This window comes from Chiloscyllium punctatum, chromosome 30, assembly GCF_047496795.1.
Source record: "Chiloscyllium punctatum isolate Juve2018m chromosome 30, sChiPun1.3, whole genome shotgun sequence".
NCBI classification, from domain to species: Eukaryota; Metazoa; Chordata; class Chondrichthyes; order Orectolobiformes; family Hemiscylliidae; genus Chiloscyllium; species Chiloscyllium punctatum.
In genome coordinates, this window is record NC_092768.1 from 13,243,940 (window position 1) to 13,260,965 (window position 17,026).

Below are 17,026 nucleotides of genomic sequence, written 5' to 3' on the forward strand. Positions count from 1 at the left end.
TAGTGGAGGACACATTTGTAAGGCACAGATAAAATTCTGTGGACTCCACTACCACCTGATGAAGGAGTGTCACTACGAAAGCTAGTGTGCTTTTATTCCTGATGAAGGGCTTTTGCCCAAAACGTCGATTTCGAAGCTACTTGGATGCTGCCTGAACTGCTGTGCTCTTCCAGCACCACTAATCCAGAATCTGGTTTCCAGCATCTGCAGTCATTGTTTTTACCTTTATGCTTCCAATTAAACCTGTTGGACTATAACCTGGTATAGATAAGGTAGATAGGCAACAGCATTTCCCTCGGGGAGTCTAAAACTAAAGGGCATAGGTTTAAGGTGAGAGGGGAGAGTGAGAAAAGGGTCAAGAGGGGCAACATTTTTCACACAGAGGGTGGTAGGTGTCTGGAACAGGCTGCTAGAGGTAGTGGTGTGTGGCCATTTGGTATGTGAGCTCAATGGACCAGAGACCACAAATGAGATGAAATTATGCAAAGCGATATCGCGGAAGAGAAAATAACCCAAGCTGACACAGAACAGATTCTCTGCACAGATGGCCAACTGCACTTCCTGAACAGAAAGTGTAGGCATATATTTATAGGGGTACAACACAAACGTGATGATTGTGAAGCAGTTACAGTACAATGGTGAAAATTGTAAAGAGATTAAAACAAGAATAAACAGAATGGAAATTAATCAAGCATCCGGCAGCAGCAATTGAATTAATACTGGGCACAGGAGATTCCAGCCATCTCCATGAGTGGGTGAGAATGTCTTCTGGAGGACTTTTCATTGTATGTCCCATACGAGCAAATATGTGCAACTGTCCCTTATCCTGGTACCTGGGCGTGTCCAATGTATTCGTCCTGCGAGCAATGTCTTCCAGGCCTCAGTTTGCCTGTTTAGATTAAATTAGATTACTTACAGTGTGGAAACAGGCCCTTCAAGTCCACACTGCCCCGCCGAAGCGCAATCCACCCATACCCCTACATCTACCCCTTACCTAACACGACGGACAATTTAGCATGGCCAATTCACCTGACCTGCACATCTTTGGACTGTGGGAGGAAACCGGAGCACCCGGAGGAAACCCACGCAGTGGACAATGTGTAAACTCCATACAGTCAGTCGCCTGTTTATGTGATTTCAGTTTCAACAGGAAATGAGCCTTACCTTAGGATGCTGAGACTGCAACGCTAATCGGGCGGGGAGCTGATTGTGAAATGCTATTTTAGGGAGCCATGATTTGGAGATGCTGGTGTTGACTGTTAAAAATCACACAACACCAGGTTATAGTCCAACAGGTTTAATTGGAAGCACTAGCTTTTGGAGTGCTGCTCCTTCATTAGGTGGTTGTGGAGGACACAATTGTAAGACACAGAATTTATAGCAAAAGTTTACAGTGTGATGTAACTGAAATTATACATTGAAAATACCTCAATTGTTTGTTAAGTCTCTCATCTGTTAGAATGACCATATTAGTTTCAGTTCTTTCATATGTAAATCACAAAACCTTTTTTAAGAAGTTACATTCTCAAGTGAACTGTTACAATTGGCCTCATCTTCCACCTCCGAACACTTCAACCCCAGGGCATCAATGCGGACTTCACCAGTTTCCTCATTTCCCCTTCCCCCACCTCACTCCAGCTCCAAACTTCCAGCTCAGCACTGTCCCCATGACTTGTCCTACTTGCCTATCTTCCTTTCCACTGATTCACTCCACCCTCTTCTCTCACCTATCACCTTCATCCCCACCCCCATTCACCCATTGTACTCTTTGCTACCCTCTCCCACCCTCCTCCCTGACCTATCACCACCATCCCCACCCCCATTCACCAATTGTACTCTTGCTACTTTCTCCCCACCCCCACCCTTCTCTCATTTATCTCTCCACCCTTCAGGCACTCTGCCTCTATTCCTGATGAAGGGTTTTTGCCCGAAATGTCGATTTTCCTGCTCCTCGGATGCTGCCTGAATTGCTGTGCTTTCCCAGCACCACTCTAGTCTAGAATCTGTAGCAATTGGTGTCAGCCCAGATAATGTATTGAAGATATTCACACCCCTGTGTGTTGTCTGTGTCATAATGTTTAGACTGATTCTAATCTAAAGAATGAATTGACAGAGTCTTACATGGATTCATGCTGTATTCAAGCAAAGTACAATGTAACTCTGCAAGTACAAATCCACCCCTCACATGTATATGTGTGTGTGTGTGTGTGTGTGTGCATGTGGGCTTTTGTGTGGGGGGAGGGAGTTGTCACTATCTGTGAGAGAGAGTATATGTGTATCTGTGTGATTGTAAAGGTGTCTAAGTCTGTGAGAGGGTGCATGTGTGGGAGTGTGTGTGTCTGTGTGCATGTGTGTGTGTATATAGTGCAGTGTTTATAATGACGTGGGTTCATGTCACACTACAGGTGACCCCATTGCACTGTACACACACAGACACTCCTATACACACATACACATACACACACACACACACACACACACACAAATTTGTAGGGTGAATTTGTACTTGCAGAGTTACATGAATCCATGTAAGATTCTGTGAATTCATTCTTTAGATTAGAATCAGTCTAAACATTATGGCACAGACAACACACAGGGGTGTGAATACCTTCAATACATTATCTGGGCTGACGCCAATTGTTACAGTTCACTTGAGAATGTAACTTCTAAAAAAATGTTTTTCCATTTACATATGAAAGAATGAAACTATCATGGTCATTCGAACAGATGAGAGACTTAACAAACAATCAAGGTATTTTTGAATGTATAATTTCAGTTACATTACACTGTAAACTTTTGCTATAAATTCTGCATCTTACAATTGTGTACCTGATGAAGGAGCAGCTCTCTGAAAGCTAGTGCTTCCAAATAAACCTGTTGAGTTCTAACCTGGTGTTATTTTAGGGAGTTTATTCTCTGGTCTATGAAGGGGTTTGGCCATGTCTGGTTTTTATGTTAACCTGTTTGGTCAAGACTGGAGCACTCTGAGTAGTTTCTGTGTGTGGTGGCAGGCTTGATTTGTGTGTTTTACAGAGCAGCTTCTGTGTTTATTATGTGGCCATGTTGTGGGTGAGCAGGGTGGCATATCTTTTTCTCACCTGGTGGGCATGAGTATAATTTTATTATTTAAAAAACATTTTGACAGGTACATGGATGGGACAGGGATGGAGGGATATGGCCCAGACACAGGCGAATGGGACTGGTTTACATTGTGAAAACTGAGCGAGATGGGCCAAAGGACATGCTCTTTGACTCTGTGAGAGACAGAGAAAGAGGGGAGAGGAACAGAATGATGGAGATGGGGTGAAGAAAAAGAGGGAAGAGAAAAAAGGGGGAGAAAACCATGGACGGGGAAGAAATGAATAGAGAAAGAGATGTGCGATAGAGAGAGAAACAAAGAAGGAAAAGGATACAACAGTCTGCGTCCCTGATGAAAGGCTGTGCCCCCCGTGTATCAGCCTGTGCCCCCCCCCCGTGTATCAGCCTGTGCCCCCCCCCCCCCCGTGTATCAGCCTGTTCCCCCCGTGTATCAGGCTGTGCCCCCGGTGTGTCGGTCTGTGCCCCCGTGCGTCGGTCTGTCCCCCGTGCGTCAGTCTGTCCCCCCCACACCCCAGTGTGTTGGTCTGTTCCCCGTGTGTCAGTCTGCTCCCCCCGTGTGTCAGTCTGCTCCCCCCGTGTGTCGGTCTGCTCCCCCGTGTATCAGTCTGTTCCCCTCTGTGTGCCAGTCTGTTCCCCTCTGTGTGCCAGTCTGTTCCCCTCTGTGTGCCAGTCTGTTCCCCTCTGTGTGTCAGTCTGTTCCCCTCTGTGCCAGGATGTGCCCTTGACTGAAATCACCAGTCTCCTGTTGCCTGATTGTGTAAAAGTTTCCAAATAGAGAAATGACTATTCAGTGAGGGCAGAGTCACCGTCCTGACCCTGGGTCTCACTATCACACTGTCTTGGGCAGATCAGCTGCTCTTTTTCAAAATATTTTCATGTGTCTGTATGTTTAATGAAGAATGAGAGATAACTGCAGAGTTTTTCATATTGCAGGTTTGTCAGAATGGCGTCTGGTGGCTACATGCAGGCACCCATGTGTCTGATCGAAAACATCCAAGATGGCAAGCTTGTGCTCAATGGGGAAGCGTTCCAGCTTCTCTCCAGCATTAAGGAGAAGTTGGTGGTTGTGTCTATCGTGGGATTTTACAGGACCGGCAAGTCCTACCTGATGAACCGATTGGCAGGACAGAGTCACGGTAAACTTCAGGACTTGTCACTTGATGAAGAATTAAATATGCTTGATTCGGCTGACAGCCTGAGCAATGAATGTTGAGAGCGAGAGAGAGAAATGAGGAAGGGGTTGCTGGTTTGTGTGTTACTGTGGGCTGTGACCGTGAGGATGGGGAGGGGGTGATGGTTGGTGTGTTACTGTGGGATGTGGGCTGTGACCGTGAGGATGGGGAGGGGGTGATGGTTGGTGTGTTACTGTGGGATGTGACTGTGAGGATGGGGAGGGGGTGATGGTTGGTGTGTTACTGTGGGATGTGGGCTGTGAGGATGGGGCGGGGGTGATGGTTGGTGTGTTACTGTGGGATGTGGGCTGTGAGGATGGGGCGGGGGTGATGGTTGGTGTGTTACTGTGGGATGTGGGCTGTGACTGTGAGGATGGGGAGGGGGTGATGGTTGGTGTGTTACTGTGGGATGTGACTGTGAGGATGGGGAGGGGGTGATGGTTGGTGTGTTACTGTGGGCTGTGACTGTGAGGATGGGGAGGGGGTGATGGTTGGTGTGTTGCTGTGGGCTGTGACTGTGAGGATGGGGAGGGGGTGATGGTTGGTGTGTTACTGTGGGCTGTGGGCTGTGAGGATGGGGAGGGGGTGATGGTTGGTGTGTTACTGTGGGCTGTGACTGTGAGGATGGGGCGGGGGTGATGGTTGGTGTGTTACTGTGGGATGTGGGCTGTGAGGATGGGGAGGGGGTGATGGTTGGTGTGTTACTGTGGGATGTGGGCTGTGAGGATGGGGCGGGGGTGATGGTTGGTGTGTTACTGTGGGATGTGACCGTGAGGATGGGGAGGGGGTGATGGTTGGTGTGTTACTGTGGGATGTGGGCTGTGACTGTGAGGATGGGGCGGGGGTGATGGTTGGTGTGTTACTGTGGGATGTGGGCTGTGACTGTGAGGATGGGGCGGGGGTGATGGTTGGTGTGTTACTGTGGGATGTGGGCTGTGACTGTGAGGATGGGGCGGGGGTGATGGTTGGTGTGTTACTGTGGGCTGTGACTGTGAGGATGGGGAGGGGGTGATGGTTGGTGTGTTACTGTGGGATGTGACTGTGAGGATGGGGAGGGGGTGATGGTTGGTGTGTTACTGTGGGCTGTGACCATGAGGATGGGGCGGGGGTGATGGTTGGTGTGTTACTGTGGGCTGTGACTGTGAGGATGGGGAGGGGGTGATGGTTGGTGTGTTACTGTGGGCTGTGACTGTGAGGATGGGGAGGGGGTGATGGTTGGTGTGTTACTGTGGGATGTGGGCTGTGACTGTGAGGATGGGGCGGGGGTGATGGTTGGTGTGTTACTGTGGGCTGTGACCGTGAGGATGGGGCGGGGGTGATGGTTGGTGTGTTACTGTGGGCTGTGACTGTGAGGATGGGGAGGGGGTGATGGTTGGTGTGTTACTGTGGGCTGTGACTGTGAGGATGGGGCGGGGGTGATGGTTGGTGTGTTACTGTGGGCTGTGACTGTGAGGATGGGGCGGGGGTGATGGTTGGTGTGTTACTGTGGGCTGTGGGCTGTGACTGTGAGGATGGGGAGGGGGTGATGGTTGGTGTGTTACTGTGGGCTGTGGGCTGTGACTGTGAGGATGGGGAGGGGGTGATGGTTGGTGTGTTACTGTGGGCTGTGACTGTGAGGATGGGGAGGGGGTGATGGTTGGTGTGTTACTGTGGGCTGTGACTGTGAGGATGGGGAGGGGGTGATGGTTGGTGTGTTACTGTGGGCTGTGACTGTGAGGATGGGGAGGGGGTGATGGTTGGTGTGTTACTGTGGGATGTGGGCTGTGAGGATGGGGAGGGGGTGATGGTTGGTGTGTTACTGTGGGATGTGGGCTGTGAGGATGGGGCGGGGGTGATGGTTGGTGTGTTACTGTGGGCTGTGGGCTCTGACTGTGAGGATGGGGCGGGGGTGATGGTTGGTGTGTTACTGTGGGATGTGGGCTGTGAGGATGGGGAGGGGGTGATGGTTGGTGTGTTACTGTGGGATGTGGGCTGTGAGGATGGGGCGGGGGTGATGGTTGGTGTGTTACTGTGGGATGTGGGCTGTGAGGATGGGGCGGGGGTGATGGTTGGTGTGTTACTGTGGGATGTGGGCTGTGAGGATGGGGCGGGGGTGATGGTTGGTGTGTTACTGTGGGCTGTGGGCTCTGACTGTGAGGATGGGGAGGGGGTGATGGTTGGTGTGTTACTGTGGGTTGTGGGCTCTGACTGTGAGGATGGGGAGGGGGTGATGGTTGGTGTGTTACTGTGGGCTGTGGGCTGTGAGGATGGGGCGGGGGTGATGGTTGGTGTGTTACTGTGGGCTGTGGGCTGTGAGGATGGGGAGGGGGTGATGGTTGGTGTGTTACTGTGGGCTGTGACTGTGAGGATGGGGCGGGGGTGATGGTTGGTGTGTTACTGTGGGATGTGGGCTGTGACTGTGAGGATGGGGAGGGGGTGATGGTTGGTGTGTTACTGTGGGATGTGACTGTGAGGATGGGGCGGGGGTGATGGTTGGTGTGTTACTGTGGGCTGTGGGCTGTGACTGTGAGGCTGGGGAGGGGGTGATGGTTGGTGTGTTACTGTGGGCTGTGACTGTGAGGATGGGGAGGGGGTGATGGTTGGTGTGTTACTGTGGGCTGTGGGCTGTGACTGTGAGGATGGGGCGGGGGTGATGGTTGGTGTGTTACTGTGGGATGTGGGCTGTGAGGATGGGGCGGGGGTGATGATTGGTGTGTTACTGTGGGCTGTGACTGTGAGGATGGGGCGGGGGTGATGGTTGGTGTGTTACTGTGGGCTGTGACTGTGAGGATGGGGAGGGGGTGATGGTTGGTGTGTTACTGTGGGATGTGGGCTGTGACTGTGAGGATGGGGAGGGGGTGATGGTTGGTGTGTTACTGTGGGATGTGGGCTCTGACTGTGAGGATGGGGCGGGGGTGATGGTTGGTGTGTTACTGTGGGATGTGGGCTGTGAGGATGGGGAGGGGGTGATGGTTGGTGTGTTACTGTGGGCTGTGACCATGAGGATGGGGAGGGGGTGATGGTTGGTGTGTTACTGTGGGATGTGGGCTGTGACTGTGAGGATGGGGAGGGGGTGATGGTTGGTGTGTTACTGTGGGCTGTGACTGTGAGGATGGGGAGGGGGTGATGGTTGGTGTGTTACTGTGGGCTGTGACCATGAGGATGGGGAGGGGGTGATGGTTGGTGTGTTACTGTGGGCTGTGACCGTGAGGATGGGGAGGGGGTGATGGTTGGTGTGTTACTGTGGGATGTGGGCTGTGACTGTGAGGATGGGGAGGGGGTGATGGTTGGTGTGTTACTGTGGGATGTGGGCTGTGACTGTGAGGATGGGGAGGGGGTGATGGTTGGTGTGTTACTGTGGGCTGTGACTGTGAGGATGGGGAGGGGGTGATGGTTGGTGTGTTACTGTGGGCTGTGGGCTGTGAGGATGGGGCGGGGGTGATGGTTGGTGTGTTACTGTGGGATGTGGGCTGTGACTGTGAGGATGGGGAGGGGGTGATGGTTGGTGTGTTACTGTGGGCTGTGACTGTGAGGATGGGGCGGGGGTGATGGTTGGTGTGTTACTGTGGGATGTGGGCTGTGACTGTGAGGATGGGGAGGGGGTGATGGTTGGTGTGTTACTGTGGGCTGTGACTGTGAGGATGGGGCGGGGGTGATGGTTGGTGTGTTACTGTGGGCTGTGACTGTGAGGATGGGGAGGGGGTGATGGTTGGTGTGTTACTGTGGGATGTGGGCTCTGACTGTGAGGATGGGGAGGGGGTGATGGTTGGTGTGTTACTGTGGGATGTGGGCTGTGACTGTGAGGATGGGGCGGGGGTGATGGTTGGTGTGTTACTGTGGGATGTGGGCTGTGACTGTGAGGATGGGGAGGGGGTGATGGTTGGTGTGTTACTGTGGGATGTGGGCTGTGAGGATGGGGCGGGGGTGATGGTTGGTGTGTTACTGTGGGCTGTGACTGTGAGGATGGGGAGGGGGTGATGGTTGGTGTGTTACTGTGGGCTGTGGGCTGTGACTGTGAGGATGGGGCGGGGGTGATGGTTGGTGTGTTACTGTGGGATGTGGGATGTGACTGTGAGGATGGGGCGGGGGTGATGGTTGGTGTGTTACTGTGGGCTGTGGGCTGTGGGCTGTGACCATGGGGAGGGGGTGATGGTTGGTGTGTTACTGTGGGCTGTGGGCTGTGAGGATGGGGAGGGGGTGATGGTTGGTGTGTTACTGTGGGCTGTGGGCTGTGACTGTGAGGATGGGGCGGGGGTGATGGTTGGTGTGTTACTGTGGGATGTGGGATGTGACTGTGAGGATGGGGCGGGGGTGATGGTTGGTGTGTTACTGTGGGATGTGGGCTGTGAGGATGGGGCGGGGGTGATGGTTGGTGTGTTACTGTGGGATGTGACTGTGAGGATGGGGAGGGGGTGATGGTTGGTGTGTTACTGTGGGCTGTGGGCTGTGACTGTGAGGATGGGGAGGGGGTGATGGTTGGTGTGTTACTGTGGGCTGTGACTGTGAGGATGGGGAGGGGGTGATGGTTGGTGTGTTACTGTGGGATGTGGGCTGTGACTGTGAGGATGGGGCGGGGGTGATGGTTGGTGTGTTACTGTGGGATGTGACTGTGAGGCTGGGGAGGGGGTGATGGTTGGTGTGTTACTGTGGGCTGTGACTGTGAGGATGGGGAGGGGGTGATGGTTGGTGTGTTACTGTGGGATGTGGGCTGTGACTGTGAGGATGGGGAGGGGGTGATGGTTGGTGTGTTACTGTGGGATGTGGGCTGTGAGGATGGGGAGGGGGTGATGGTTGGTGTGTTACTGTGGGATGTGGGCTGTGACTGTGAGGATGGGGAGGGGGTGATGGTTGGTGTGTTACTGTGGGATGTGGGCTGTGAGGATGGGGAGGGGGTGATGGTTGGTGTGTTACTGTGGGCTGTGGGCTCTGACTGTGAGGATGGGGAGGGGGTGATGGTTGGTGTGTTACTGTGGGATGTGACTGTGAGGATGGGGCGGGGGTGATGGTTGGTGTGTTACTGTGGGCTGTGACTGTGAGGATGGGGAGGGGGTGATGGTTGGTGTGTTACTGTGGGCTGTGACTGTGACTGTGAGGATGGGGCGGGGGTGATGGTTGGTGTGTTACTGTGGGATGTGGGCTGTGAGGATGGGGAGGGGGTGATGGTTGGTGTGTTACTGTGGGATGTGGGCTGTGACTGTGAGGATGGGGAGGGGGTGATGGTTGGTGTGTTACTGTGGGCTGTGGGCTGTGACTGTGAGGATGGGGCGGGGGTGATGGTTGGTGTGTTACTGTGGGATGTGACTGTGAGGATGGGGCGGGGGTGATGGTTGGTGTGTTACTGTGGGCTGTGGGCTGTGACTGTGAGGATGGGGCGGGGGTGATGGTTGGTGTGTTACTGTGGGATGTGACTGTGAGGATGGGGCGGGGGTGATGGTTGGTGTGTTACTGTGGGATGTGGGCTGTGACTGTGAGGATGGGGCGGGGGTGATGGTTGGTGTGTTACTGTGGGATGTGGGCTGTGACTGTGAGGATGGGGCGGGGGTGATGGTTGGTGTGTTACTGTGGGCTGTGACTGTGAGGATGGGGAGGGGGTGATGGTTGGTGTGTTACTGTGGGATGTGGGCTCTGACTGTGAGGATGGGGAGGGGGTGATGGTTGGTGTGTTACTGTGGGCTGTGACTGTGAGGATGGGGCGGGGGTGCTGGTTGGTGTGTTACTGTGGGATGTGGGCTCTGACTGTGAGGATGGGGAGGGGGTGATGGTTGGTGTGTTACTGTGGGATGTGACTGTGAGGATGGGGCGGGGGTGATGGTTGGTGTGTTACTGTGGGCTGTGGGATGTGACTGTGAGGATGGGGAGGGGGTGATGGTTGGTGTGTTACTGTGGGCTGTGGGATGTGACTGTGAGGATGGGGAGGGGGTGATGGTTGGTGTGTTACTGTGGGCTGTGACTGTGAGGATGGGGCGGGGGTGATGGTTGGTGTGTTACTGTGGGCTGTGACTGTGAGGATGGGGAGGGGGTGATGGTTGGTGTGTTACTGTGGGCTGTGGGCTGTGAGGATGGGGAGGGGGTGATGGTTGGTGTGTTACTGTGGGCTGTGGGCTGTGAGGATGGGGAGGGGGTGATGGTTGGTGTGTTACTGTGGGATGTGGGCTGTGAGGATGGGGCGGGGGTGATGGTTGGTGTGTTACTGTGGGCTGTGACTGTGAGGATGGGGCGGGGGTGATGGTTGGTGTGTTACTGTGGGCTGTGACTGTGAGGATGGGGAGGGGGTGATGGTTGGTGTGTTACTGTGGGCTGTGGGCTGTGACCGTGAGGATGGGGAGGGGGTGATGGTTGGTGTGTTACTGTGGGATGTGGGCTGTGACTGTGAGGATGGGGAGGGGGTGATGGTTGGTGTGTTACTGTGGGCTGTGACTGTGAGGATGGGGCGGGGGTGATGGTTGGTGTGTTACTGTGGGATGTGGGCTGTGACTGTGAGGATGGGGAGGGGGTGATGGTTGGTGTGTTACTGTGGGCTGTGACTGTGAGGATGGGGAGGGGGTGATGGTTGGTGTGTTACTGTGGGATGTGGGCTGTGAGGATGGGGAGGGGGTGATGGTTGGTGTGTTACTGTGGGCTGTGGGATGTGACTGTGAGGATGGGGAGGGGGTGATGGTTGGTGTGTTACTGTGGGCTGTGACTGTGAGGATGGGGCGGGGGTGATGGTTGGTGTGTTACTGTGGGATGTGGGATGTGACTGTGAGGATGGGGAGGGGGTGATGGTTGGTGTGTTACTGTGGGCTGTGACTGTGAGGATGGGGAGGGGGTGATGGTTGGTGTGTTACTGTGGGATGTGGGATGTGACTGTGAGGATGGGGAGGGGGTGATGGTTGGTGTGTTACTGTGGGATGTGGGATGTGACTGTGAGGATGGGGAGGGGGTGATGGTTGGTGTGTTACTGTGGGCTGTGACTGTGAGGATGGGGCGGGGGTGATGGTTGGTGTGTTACTGTGGGATGTGGGATGTGACTGTGAGGATGGGGAGGGGGTGATGGTTGGTGTGTTACTGTGGGCTGTGACTGTGAGGATGGGGAGGGGGTGATGGTTGGTGTGTTACTGTGGGATGTGGGATGTGACTGTGAGGATGGGGAGGGGGTGATGGTTGGTGTGTTACTGTGGGATGTGGGATGTGACTGTGAGGATGGGGAGGGGGTGATGGTTGGTGTGTTACTGTGGGCTGTGACTGTGAGGATGGGGAGGGGGTGATGGTTGGTGTGTTACTGTGGGATGTGACTGTGAGGATGGGGAGGGGGTGATGGTTGGTGTGTTACTGTGGGATGTGGGCTGTGACCATGAGGATGGGGAGTGGTATAAATTTTGAAGTTGCACCGTAGTAGTCTGTTCTGACCAGTGATGATCAAAGGTGAGAAAGTAATGTTGGGGAGTCCGGTGTTGTAAACTCTCGAAATGTATTTGATCCCCTTGGGCAGCACCTCTGTGGGTCCCTGTTACACCGAATTTCTGGCTGGACCTGCCAAATTTTGTATTCGGCATAATAGAAGTGAACATGTTGGAATGATGCAACATCCTGTAATCTTGGTTTTCTCTGACCTTGACCCACATGTCCATGTCCCCTGTTTCTGCAACAGATCCACTGGATCACCATAATCACCTGAATAAGCACCACTGGATTCTCATGGTCAATCTGTCCATTTCCACAAGGCCCTCTGATTTCACTCCAGCTTATAGGTCCCTATACATTTTTGGATGACCCTTTGGCTTTGGGCAAAGTGGGAGAATGGCTTGATGACCTGTATTCAAATGATGGGCTGAAGGGCCTTTATCCGTGCTGCATGGTCTCAGTTGCTGTCAGATTATGCAAGAAGAGCCCTTTTGGTTCAGCCATGTCCACCAGAGACGGAAACTGGAAATCCCAGTCATGGTACCTGCTTATAAAGGAGACTATCCTGTTCCAACCAGCACTGCTGCACATTGTGATTGATTAAACAATACACGGGTGGGGGTCATGGCGTTTTCTCTTCGGGGTGGGGAGCCTCGAACTAAGGGTCACTGTTTCAAAATCTGAGGTCATCCATTTACAGCTGAAATGAGGCAAAACATTCCGAATGAGGGTCCACTCGCATGTTTGAAGCTCTCTTCCTCAGAAGCTGATGGAGGCTGAGGGAGATAGATTCTCAATAAGCTAATGGGGGTGAAAGGCTATTGGGGTTTCTTTTTCATTCATTCACAAGACACAGGGTATACTGGCTGGGCCACCATTCATTATCCATCACTAATTGCCCAGAGGTCAGTTAAGAGTCGACGACATTGCTGTGTGGCGTTGAGTTACACATACATCAGCCTAGAGAAGAATGGCACGTTTCCTTCTCTGAAGGACATTAGTGAACCTGAAGGGTTTTTCTACAATGGTTTCATGGTCACCATTAGATTCAAATCCATCCCCTGCTATAGTGGGATTTGAACCCAGATCCTCTAGACATTAGCTGTGTTTCTGGATTAATAGTCCAGCGATAATACCAGCAGGGCATCACCTCTGCCCAGCAGGGGGAGCTGGGCTGGAGTAAATGGTGATCAGATGGAGGATGATTTTCTTGAATGACAGGGCAGCTTGATGGGTTGAGTAGCCTCTACCAGCTGCTCATTCATCAGTTTGCATGTTCCCATGGGCTGTGTTTATAAATGTCCACTGTGCAGAGCTCTCAGTTTATGTACTGGAGTGATAAATAAATGCAGGATGAGTGAGGGGGTGGAATGTGGTGATACATCACGTTCAGTTTCAGGTGGAAATTAAGAAATGTTGCCAATAGATAAGTGGGGACTCTGGGAAGTTTCTCTTTGCAGGTCGCAATACAGTTAACGACGCTTTCAGGACTTCCATCTTACTGATAGTTGAGAATCTCACAATGAATCCTTGTGATTATAACTGTGTCACTTCCAGGTTTCTCTCTCGGATCAACTGTCCAATCCCACACCAAGGGTATCTGGATGTGGTGCGTGCCTCACCCTGAGAAACCGAATCACTGCCTGGTGCTGCTGGATACAGAAGGTCTGGGAGATGTGGAGAAAGTAAGGGGACGTTGTTGTTTCCATGCATAACGTTGTAACAAAACAATGTGATCAGATCCCTGTGTGTAGACACGATGATGTCAAGCTGCTGTGTGTTGGATTGAGGTGGACAAAATCAAAAGTCGCATGACACCAGAGAATTGTACAAAAGGTTTATTTGAAATCCAACCTTTCAGAGCGCTGCTCCTTCGTCAGGTGACTGCACTGTAAGGCAGTCAGTACTGGTGGAGTGCTGCATTGTCGGAGGGTCAGTACTGGTGGAGTGCTGCACTGTCGGAGGGTCAGTGCTGAGGGAGTGCTGCACTGTCGGAGGGTCAGTGCTGAGGGAGTGCTGCACTGTCGGAGGATCAGTGCTGAGGGAGTGCCGCACTGTCGGAGGGTCAGTACTGGGGGAGCGGGCACTGTCGGAGGGTTAGTGCTGAGGGAGCGGGCACTGTCGGAGGGTTAGTGCTGAGGGAGTGCCGCACTGTCAGTATCCAATCCTAACTTTATGCCTCAATTAACATCAATAAAACAGATTAGCTGGTCATTCTTCATTTTGCAGTTATTGGGATCTTGCTGTGTACAAGTGGCCTGCTGTTTTTCTTCGTTGTGATGTAACGACTTTCCTAATTGGCTGCAAAGTGCTCGGTGGTAGGTGAAGCTGGGGATGTGAAAGGTGCTACAGGAATGCAAGTCTTTCGCTCCTGTTTGTTCATGGTGATGCCAGTGAGCTCAGTGGTGTGTATTTCTCATTGTGTCCATGTTTTCACAGGGTGATCACACTAACGACTGCTGGATCTTCTCCCTGGCTGTGCTCCTGAGCAGCACGTTTGTGTACAACAGCGTGGGGACCATTGACCAGTACGCACTGGAAAAACTCCAGTATCCTTTTATCCTGTTCTAGCCTCTTCACTCAGAGAGTGGCGAGAAGGAGGAACTCACTTACAAACCTGCAGCAAGGTTAGAAATCACACAACACCAGGTTATAGTCCAACAGGTTTAATTGGAAGCATTAGCTTTTGGAGCGCTGCTTCTTCATCAGGTGGTTGTGGAGAATAAGATTGTAAGACACAGAATTTATAGCAAAAGTTTACAGTGTGATGTAATTGAAATTGTATATTGAGAAAGACCCGGATTGTTTGTTAATTCTCTCATCTTTTAGAATAACCATTTTGGTTTCAGTTCTCTCATATGTAAATTGCAAAACCTTTTTTAAAAGTTACTTTCTCAAGTGCACTTTAATTATTGGTGTCATGTTGGCCCAGATAAGGTATTGAAGGTGTTAATTCCCTTTTAACTTTGTACACTTCAGTCCAACACTGGCGTCTCCAAATCAAACCTGGAGCAGTCAAGAAACAATATAAATATCGCTGAAAATGTGTTGCTGGAAAAGCACAGCAGGTCAGGCAGCATCCAAGGAGCAGGAGAATCGACGTTTCGGGCATGAGCCCTTCTCCATGGAAGAAGTGCTTATGCCCGAAACGTCGATTCCCCTGCTCCTTGGATGCTGCCTGACCTGCTGCGTTTTTCCAGCAACACATTTTCAGCTCTGATCTCCAGCATCTGCAGTCCTCACTTTTTCCTCAAACAATATAAACAACCAAGGGAGAAAGGAAGAGTGGGAGGAGATCCTGACTTTCTGAAAAACGAAGTCCCTGTGGATCAATGTTGGAGTTAGAGAGAGAGAGAGACCCCTTATAAACATGCTCTACCTTGTGGCAGCTGCTATAATTACAGGATTAATAACATTTAATGGGGAATTTCTGGTCAGCATGTTTCCTGGAAAGTGTCGGACTTTGGCTCAATCTACTAACTTACTTTCTTCTATGTGTGAGCCAAGTCCTGTGTGTTCTTTAAATGAAGCAATAGGAGAAGATATTCGGTCTCACACTTTAAGTTTATTTTAGCAGTAAGTAGATAAAGTATACAGAGCTCTGGGTCTAGACCTTCCCGTCCCTGACAAACAGCAGAGTGTGGATTAGTGGTGCTGGAAGAGCACAGCAGTTCAGGCAGCATCCAACGAGCAGCAGAGTGTGTCAGTTCACGAAGTCTGACCCCTATCCTGCCCCTGACCCAGTCTTTTATACTGTACAAAACGTCATGTAATCACAGAACATTGTGCAAGCATTGAGGTGTGGTTGTCTTCTTGATTGACTGTTGACCTGACTCTGTTCTCCACCTTCTCGCGTTCCCGGATATCTGACCCCATGTGACCTCCTTTTGTAGGTGGTGGTGCGAAATAGTTCTTGTTTTTTTTAACCACAGCTTACAACATGTCCTGCATCTGCACTCACAGGGCGGCAACACCCCCGCTGTCTGCATTGCTCTCCCAGCCGCCACCAAGGCCGCCAGTACACACTGCTCTTTGTTAAAAATCATTCCTATTGTGTGTTTACATCAGCATATCTTTACAAGTCAGATGTACTCAGTATTTTTCCACTGTCTGTTCATACATAAAAGGGTTACACTACACACTGCTAGTTAATGGTTAAGTATAACATTGTACTATAAGTACTGAAACAAATATATCATTAAAGGCTTCTGAATGCCTCGAACTAAGCCATATATTTACAAAAGAAATCCTGGTTATCCAATATACTGGAGTCCTAGAGTGTAGGTTTGCTCGCCGAGCTATAGGTTTGATATCCAGACGTTTCATTACCTGGTTTTTTTTATTTCAAAAATATACTTTATTCATAAAATGATTTGACGGTCTGTACATTTGATCATGCTATACATATGTCCATATTTACAAACACAGATTCGAATTTATCAGTGTCATATACAGGTCTGTGTATTTCTCAATCTTATGCATATATTTGGCTGAGGCATCAGCAGAGCCCAAAAAACGTCCGCATGGGCCCCCTGTCATTCCCTGGCTCGGTAACATCATCAGTGATGATCTCCAAGTGAATTGAAGCTGTTGTCTCCTGCTTTCTATTTATATCTTTCTCCTGGATGGGGTTCCTGGGGTTTGTGATGTCATTTCCTGTTTGTTTTCTTGAGGGGTTGATAGATGATATCTAGATCTATGTGTTTGTTTATGGCGTTGTGGTTGGAGTGCCAGGCCTCTAGGAATTCTCTGGCATGCCTTTGCTTAGCCTGTCCCAGGATAGATGTGTTGTCTCAAGCCAGAAGTTTAACAGAACAAAACGGTCGCAGAATACTCCGAGAACTAATCAATGACGCCCACCACAGACTCTGAAAATACAACCGGGAAACTGCCCGCCAAAAACGGTTATTCAAAAAAGCAACAAATCAAGAATGGACAGACACGATAGAACAAGTCATAAACACCAAACAACGGCAAACACAGATAAAGAAAAATCGGGACTTGAAGAATAAACTGGACAAACTCTCAAAAAAAAGACAGAACCGATAACAGAGGGGCATGGATAAAGAACTTATCAGACTGGACCCTATCAGACACAGAAAAAGTGGTACGAGTCAAAGGATTAAATTTCAATTACCGAGACGCTGACAAGAAGGATTTCCTAATGGCATTAGAAACCACATTGAAGGACAACAATCTCATGGAAGAAACACAACAAACGATCAGACAGACAGTTGCACCTACTCTGAGCCGAAAGAGGGAAGGAAACAAACTGAACACACAAGAAAAGAAAGCCCTAGAAAACCTCAAAAAAGACAAAAACATCGTTATATTACCTGCAGACAAAGGTCGGCTCACAGTCATCCTGAACAGAAGGGACTATATAGAGAAAG

The 17,026-nt window shown here is 51.0% G+C and overlaps 1 protein-coding gene across 2 annotated transcripts in view; it reads left to right on the forward strand.

The window, feature by feature from the left end:
• LOC140455192 (guanylate-binding protein 3-like) overlaps positions 1-17,026 on the forward strand; it is a 39,739-nt gene that overhangs the window by 1,573 nt on the left and 21,140 nt on the right. For both annotated transcript variants that reach the window (XM_072549905.1, XM_072549906.1), the window contains exons 2-4: positions 4,033-4,235; positions 13,191-13,318; positions 14,073-14,182. In XM_072549905.1, the coding sequence (XP_072406006.1) occupies positions 4,043-4,235; positions 13,191-13,318; positions 14,073-14,182 (431 nt within the window). In that variant the 5' untranslated portion in view covers positions 4,033-4,042. The remainder of the gene's footprint in view (positions 1-4,032; positions 4,236-13,190; positions 13,319-14,072; positions 14,183-17,026) is intronic.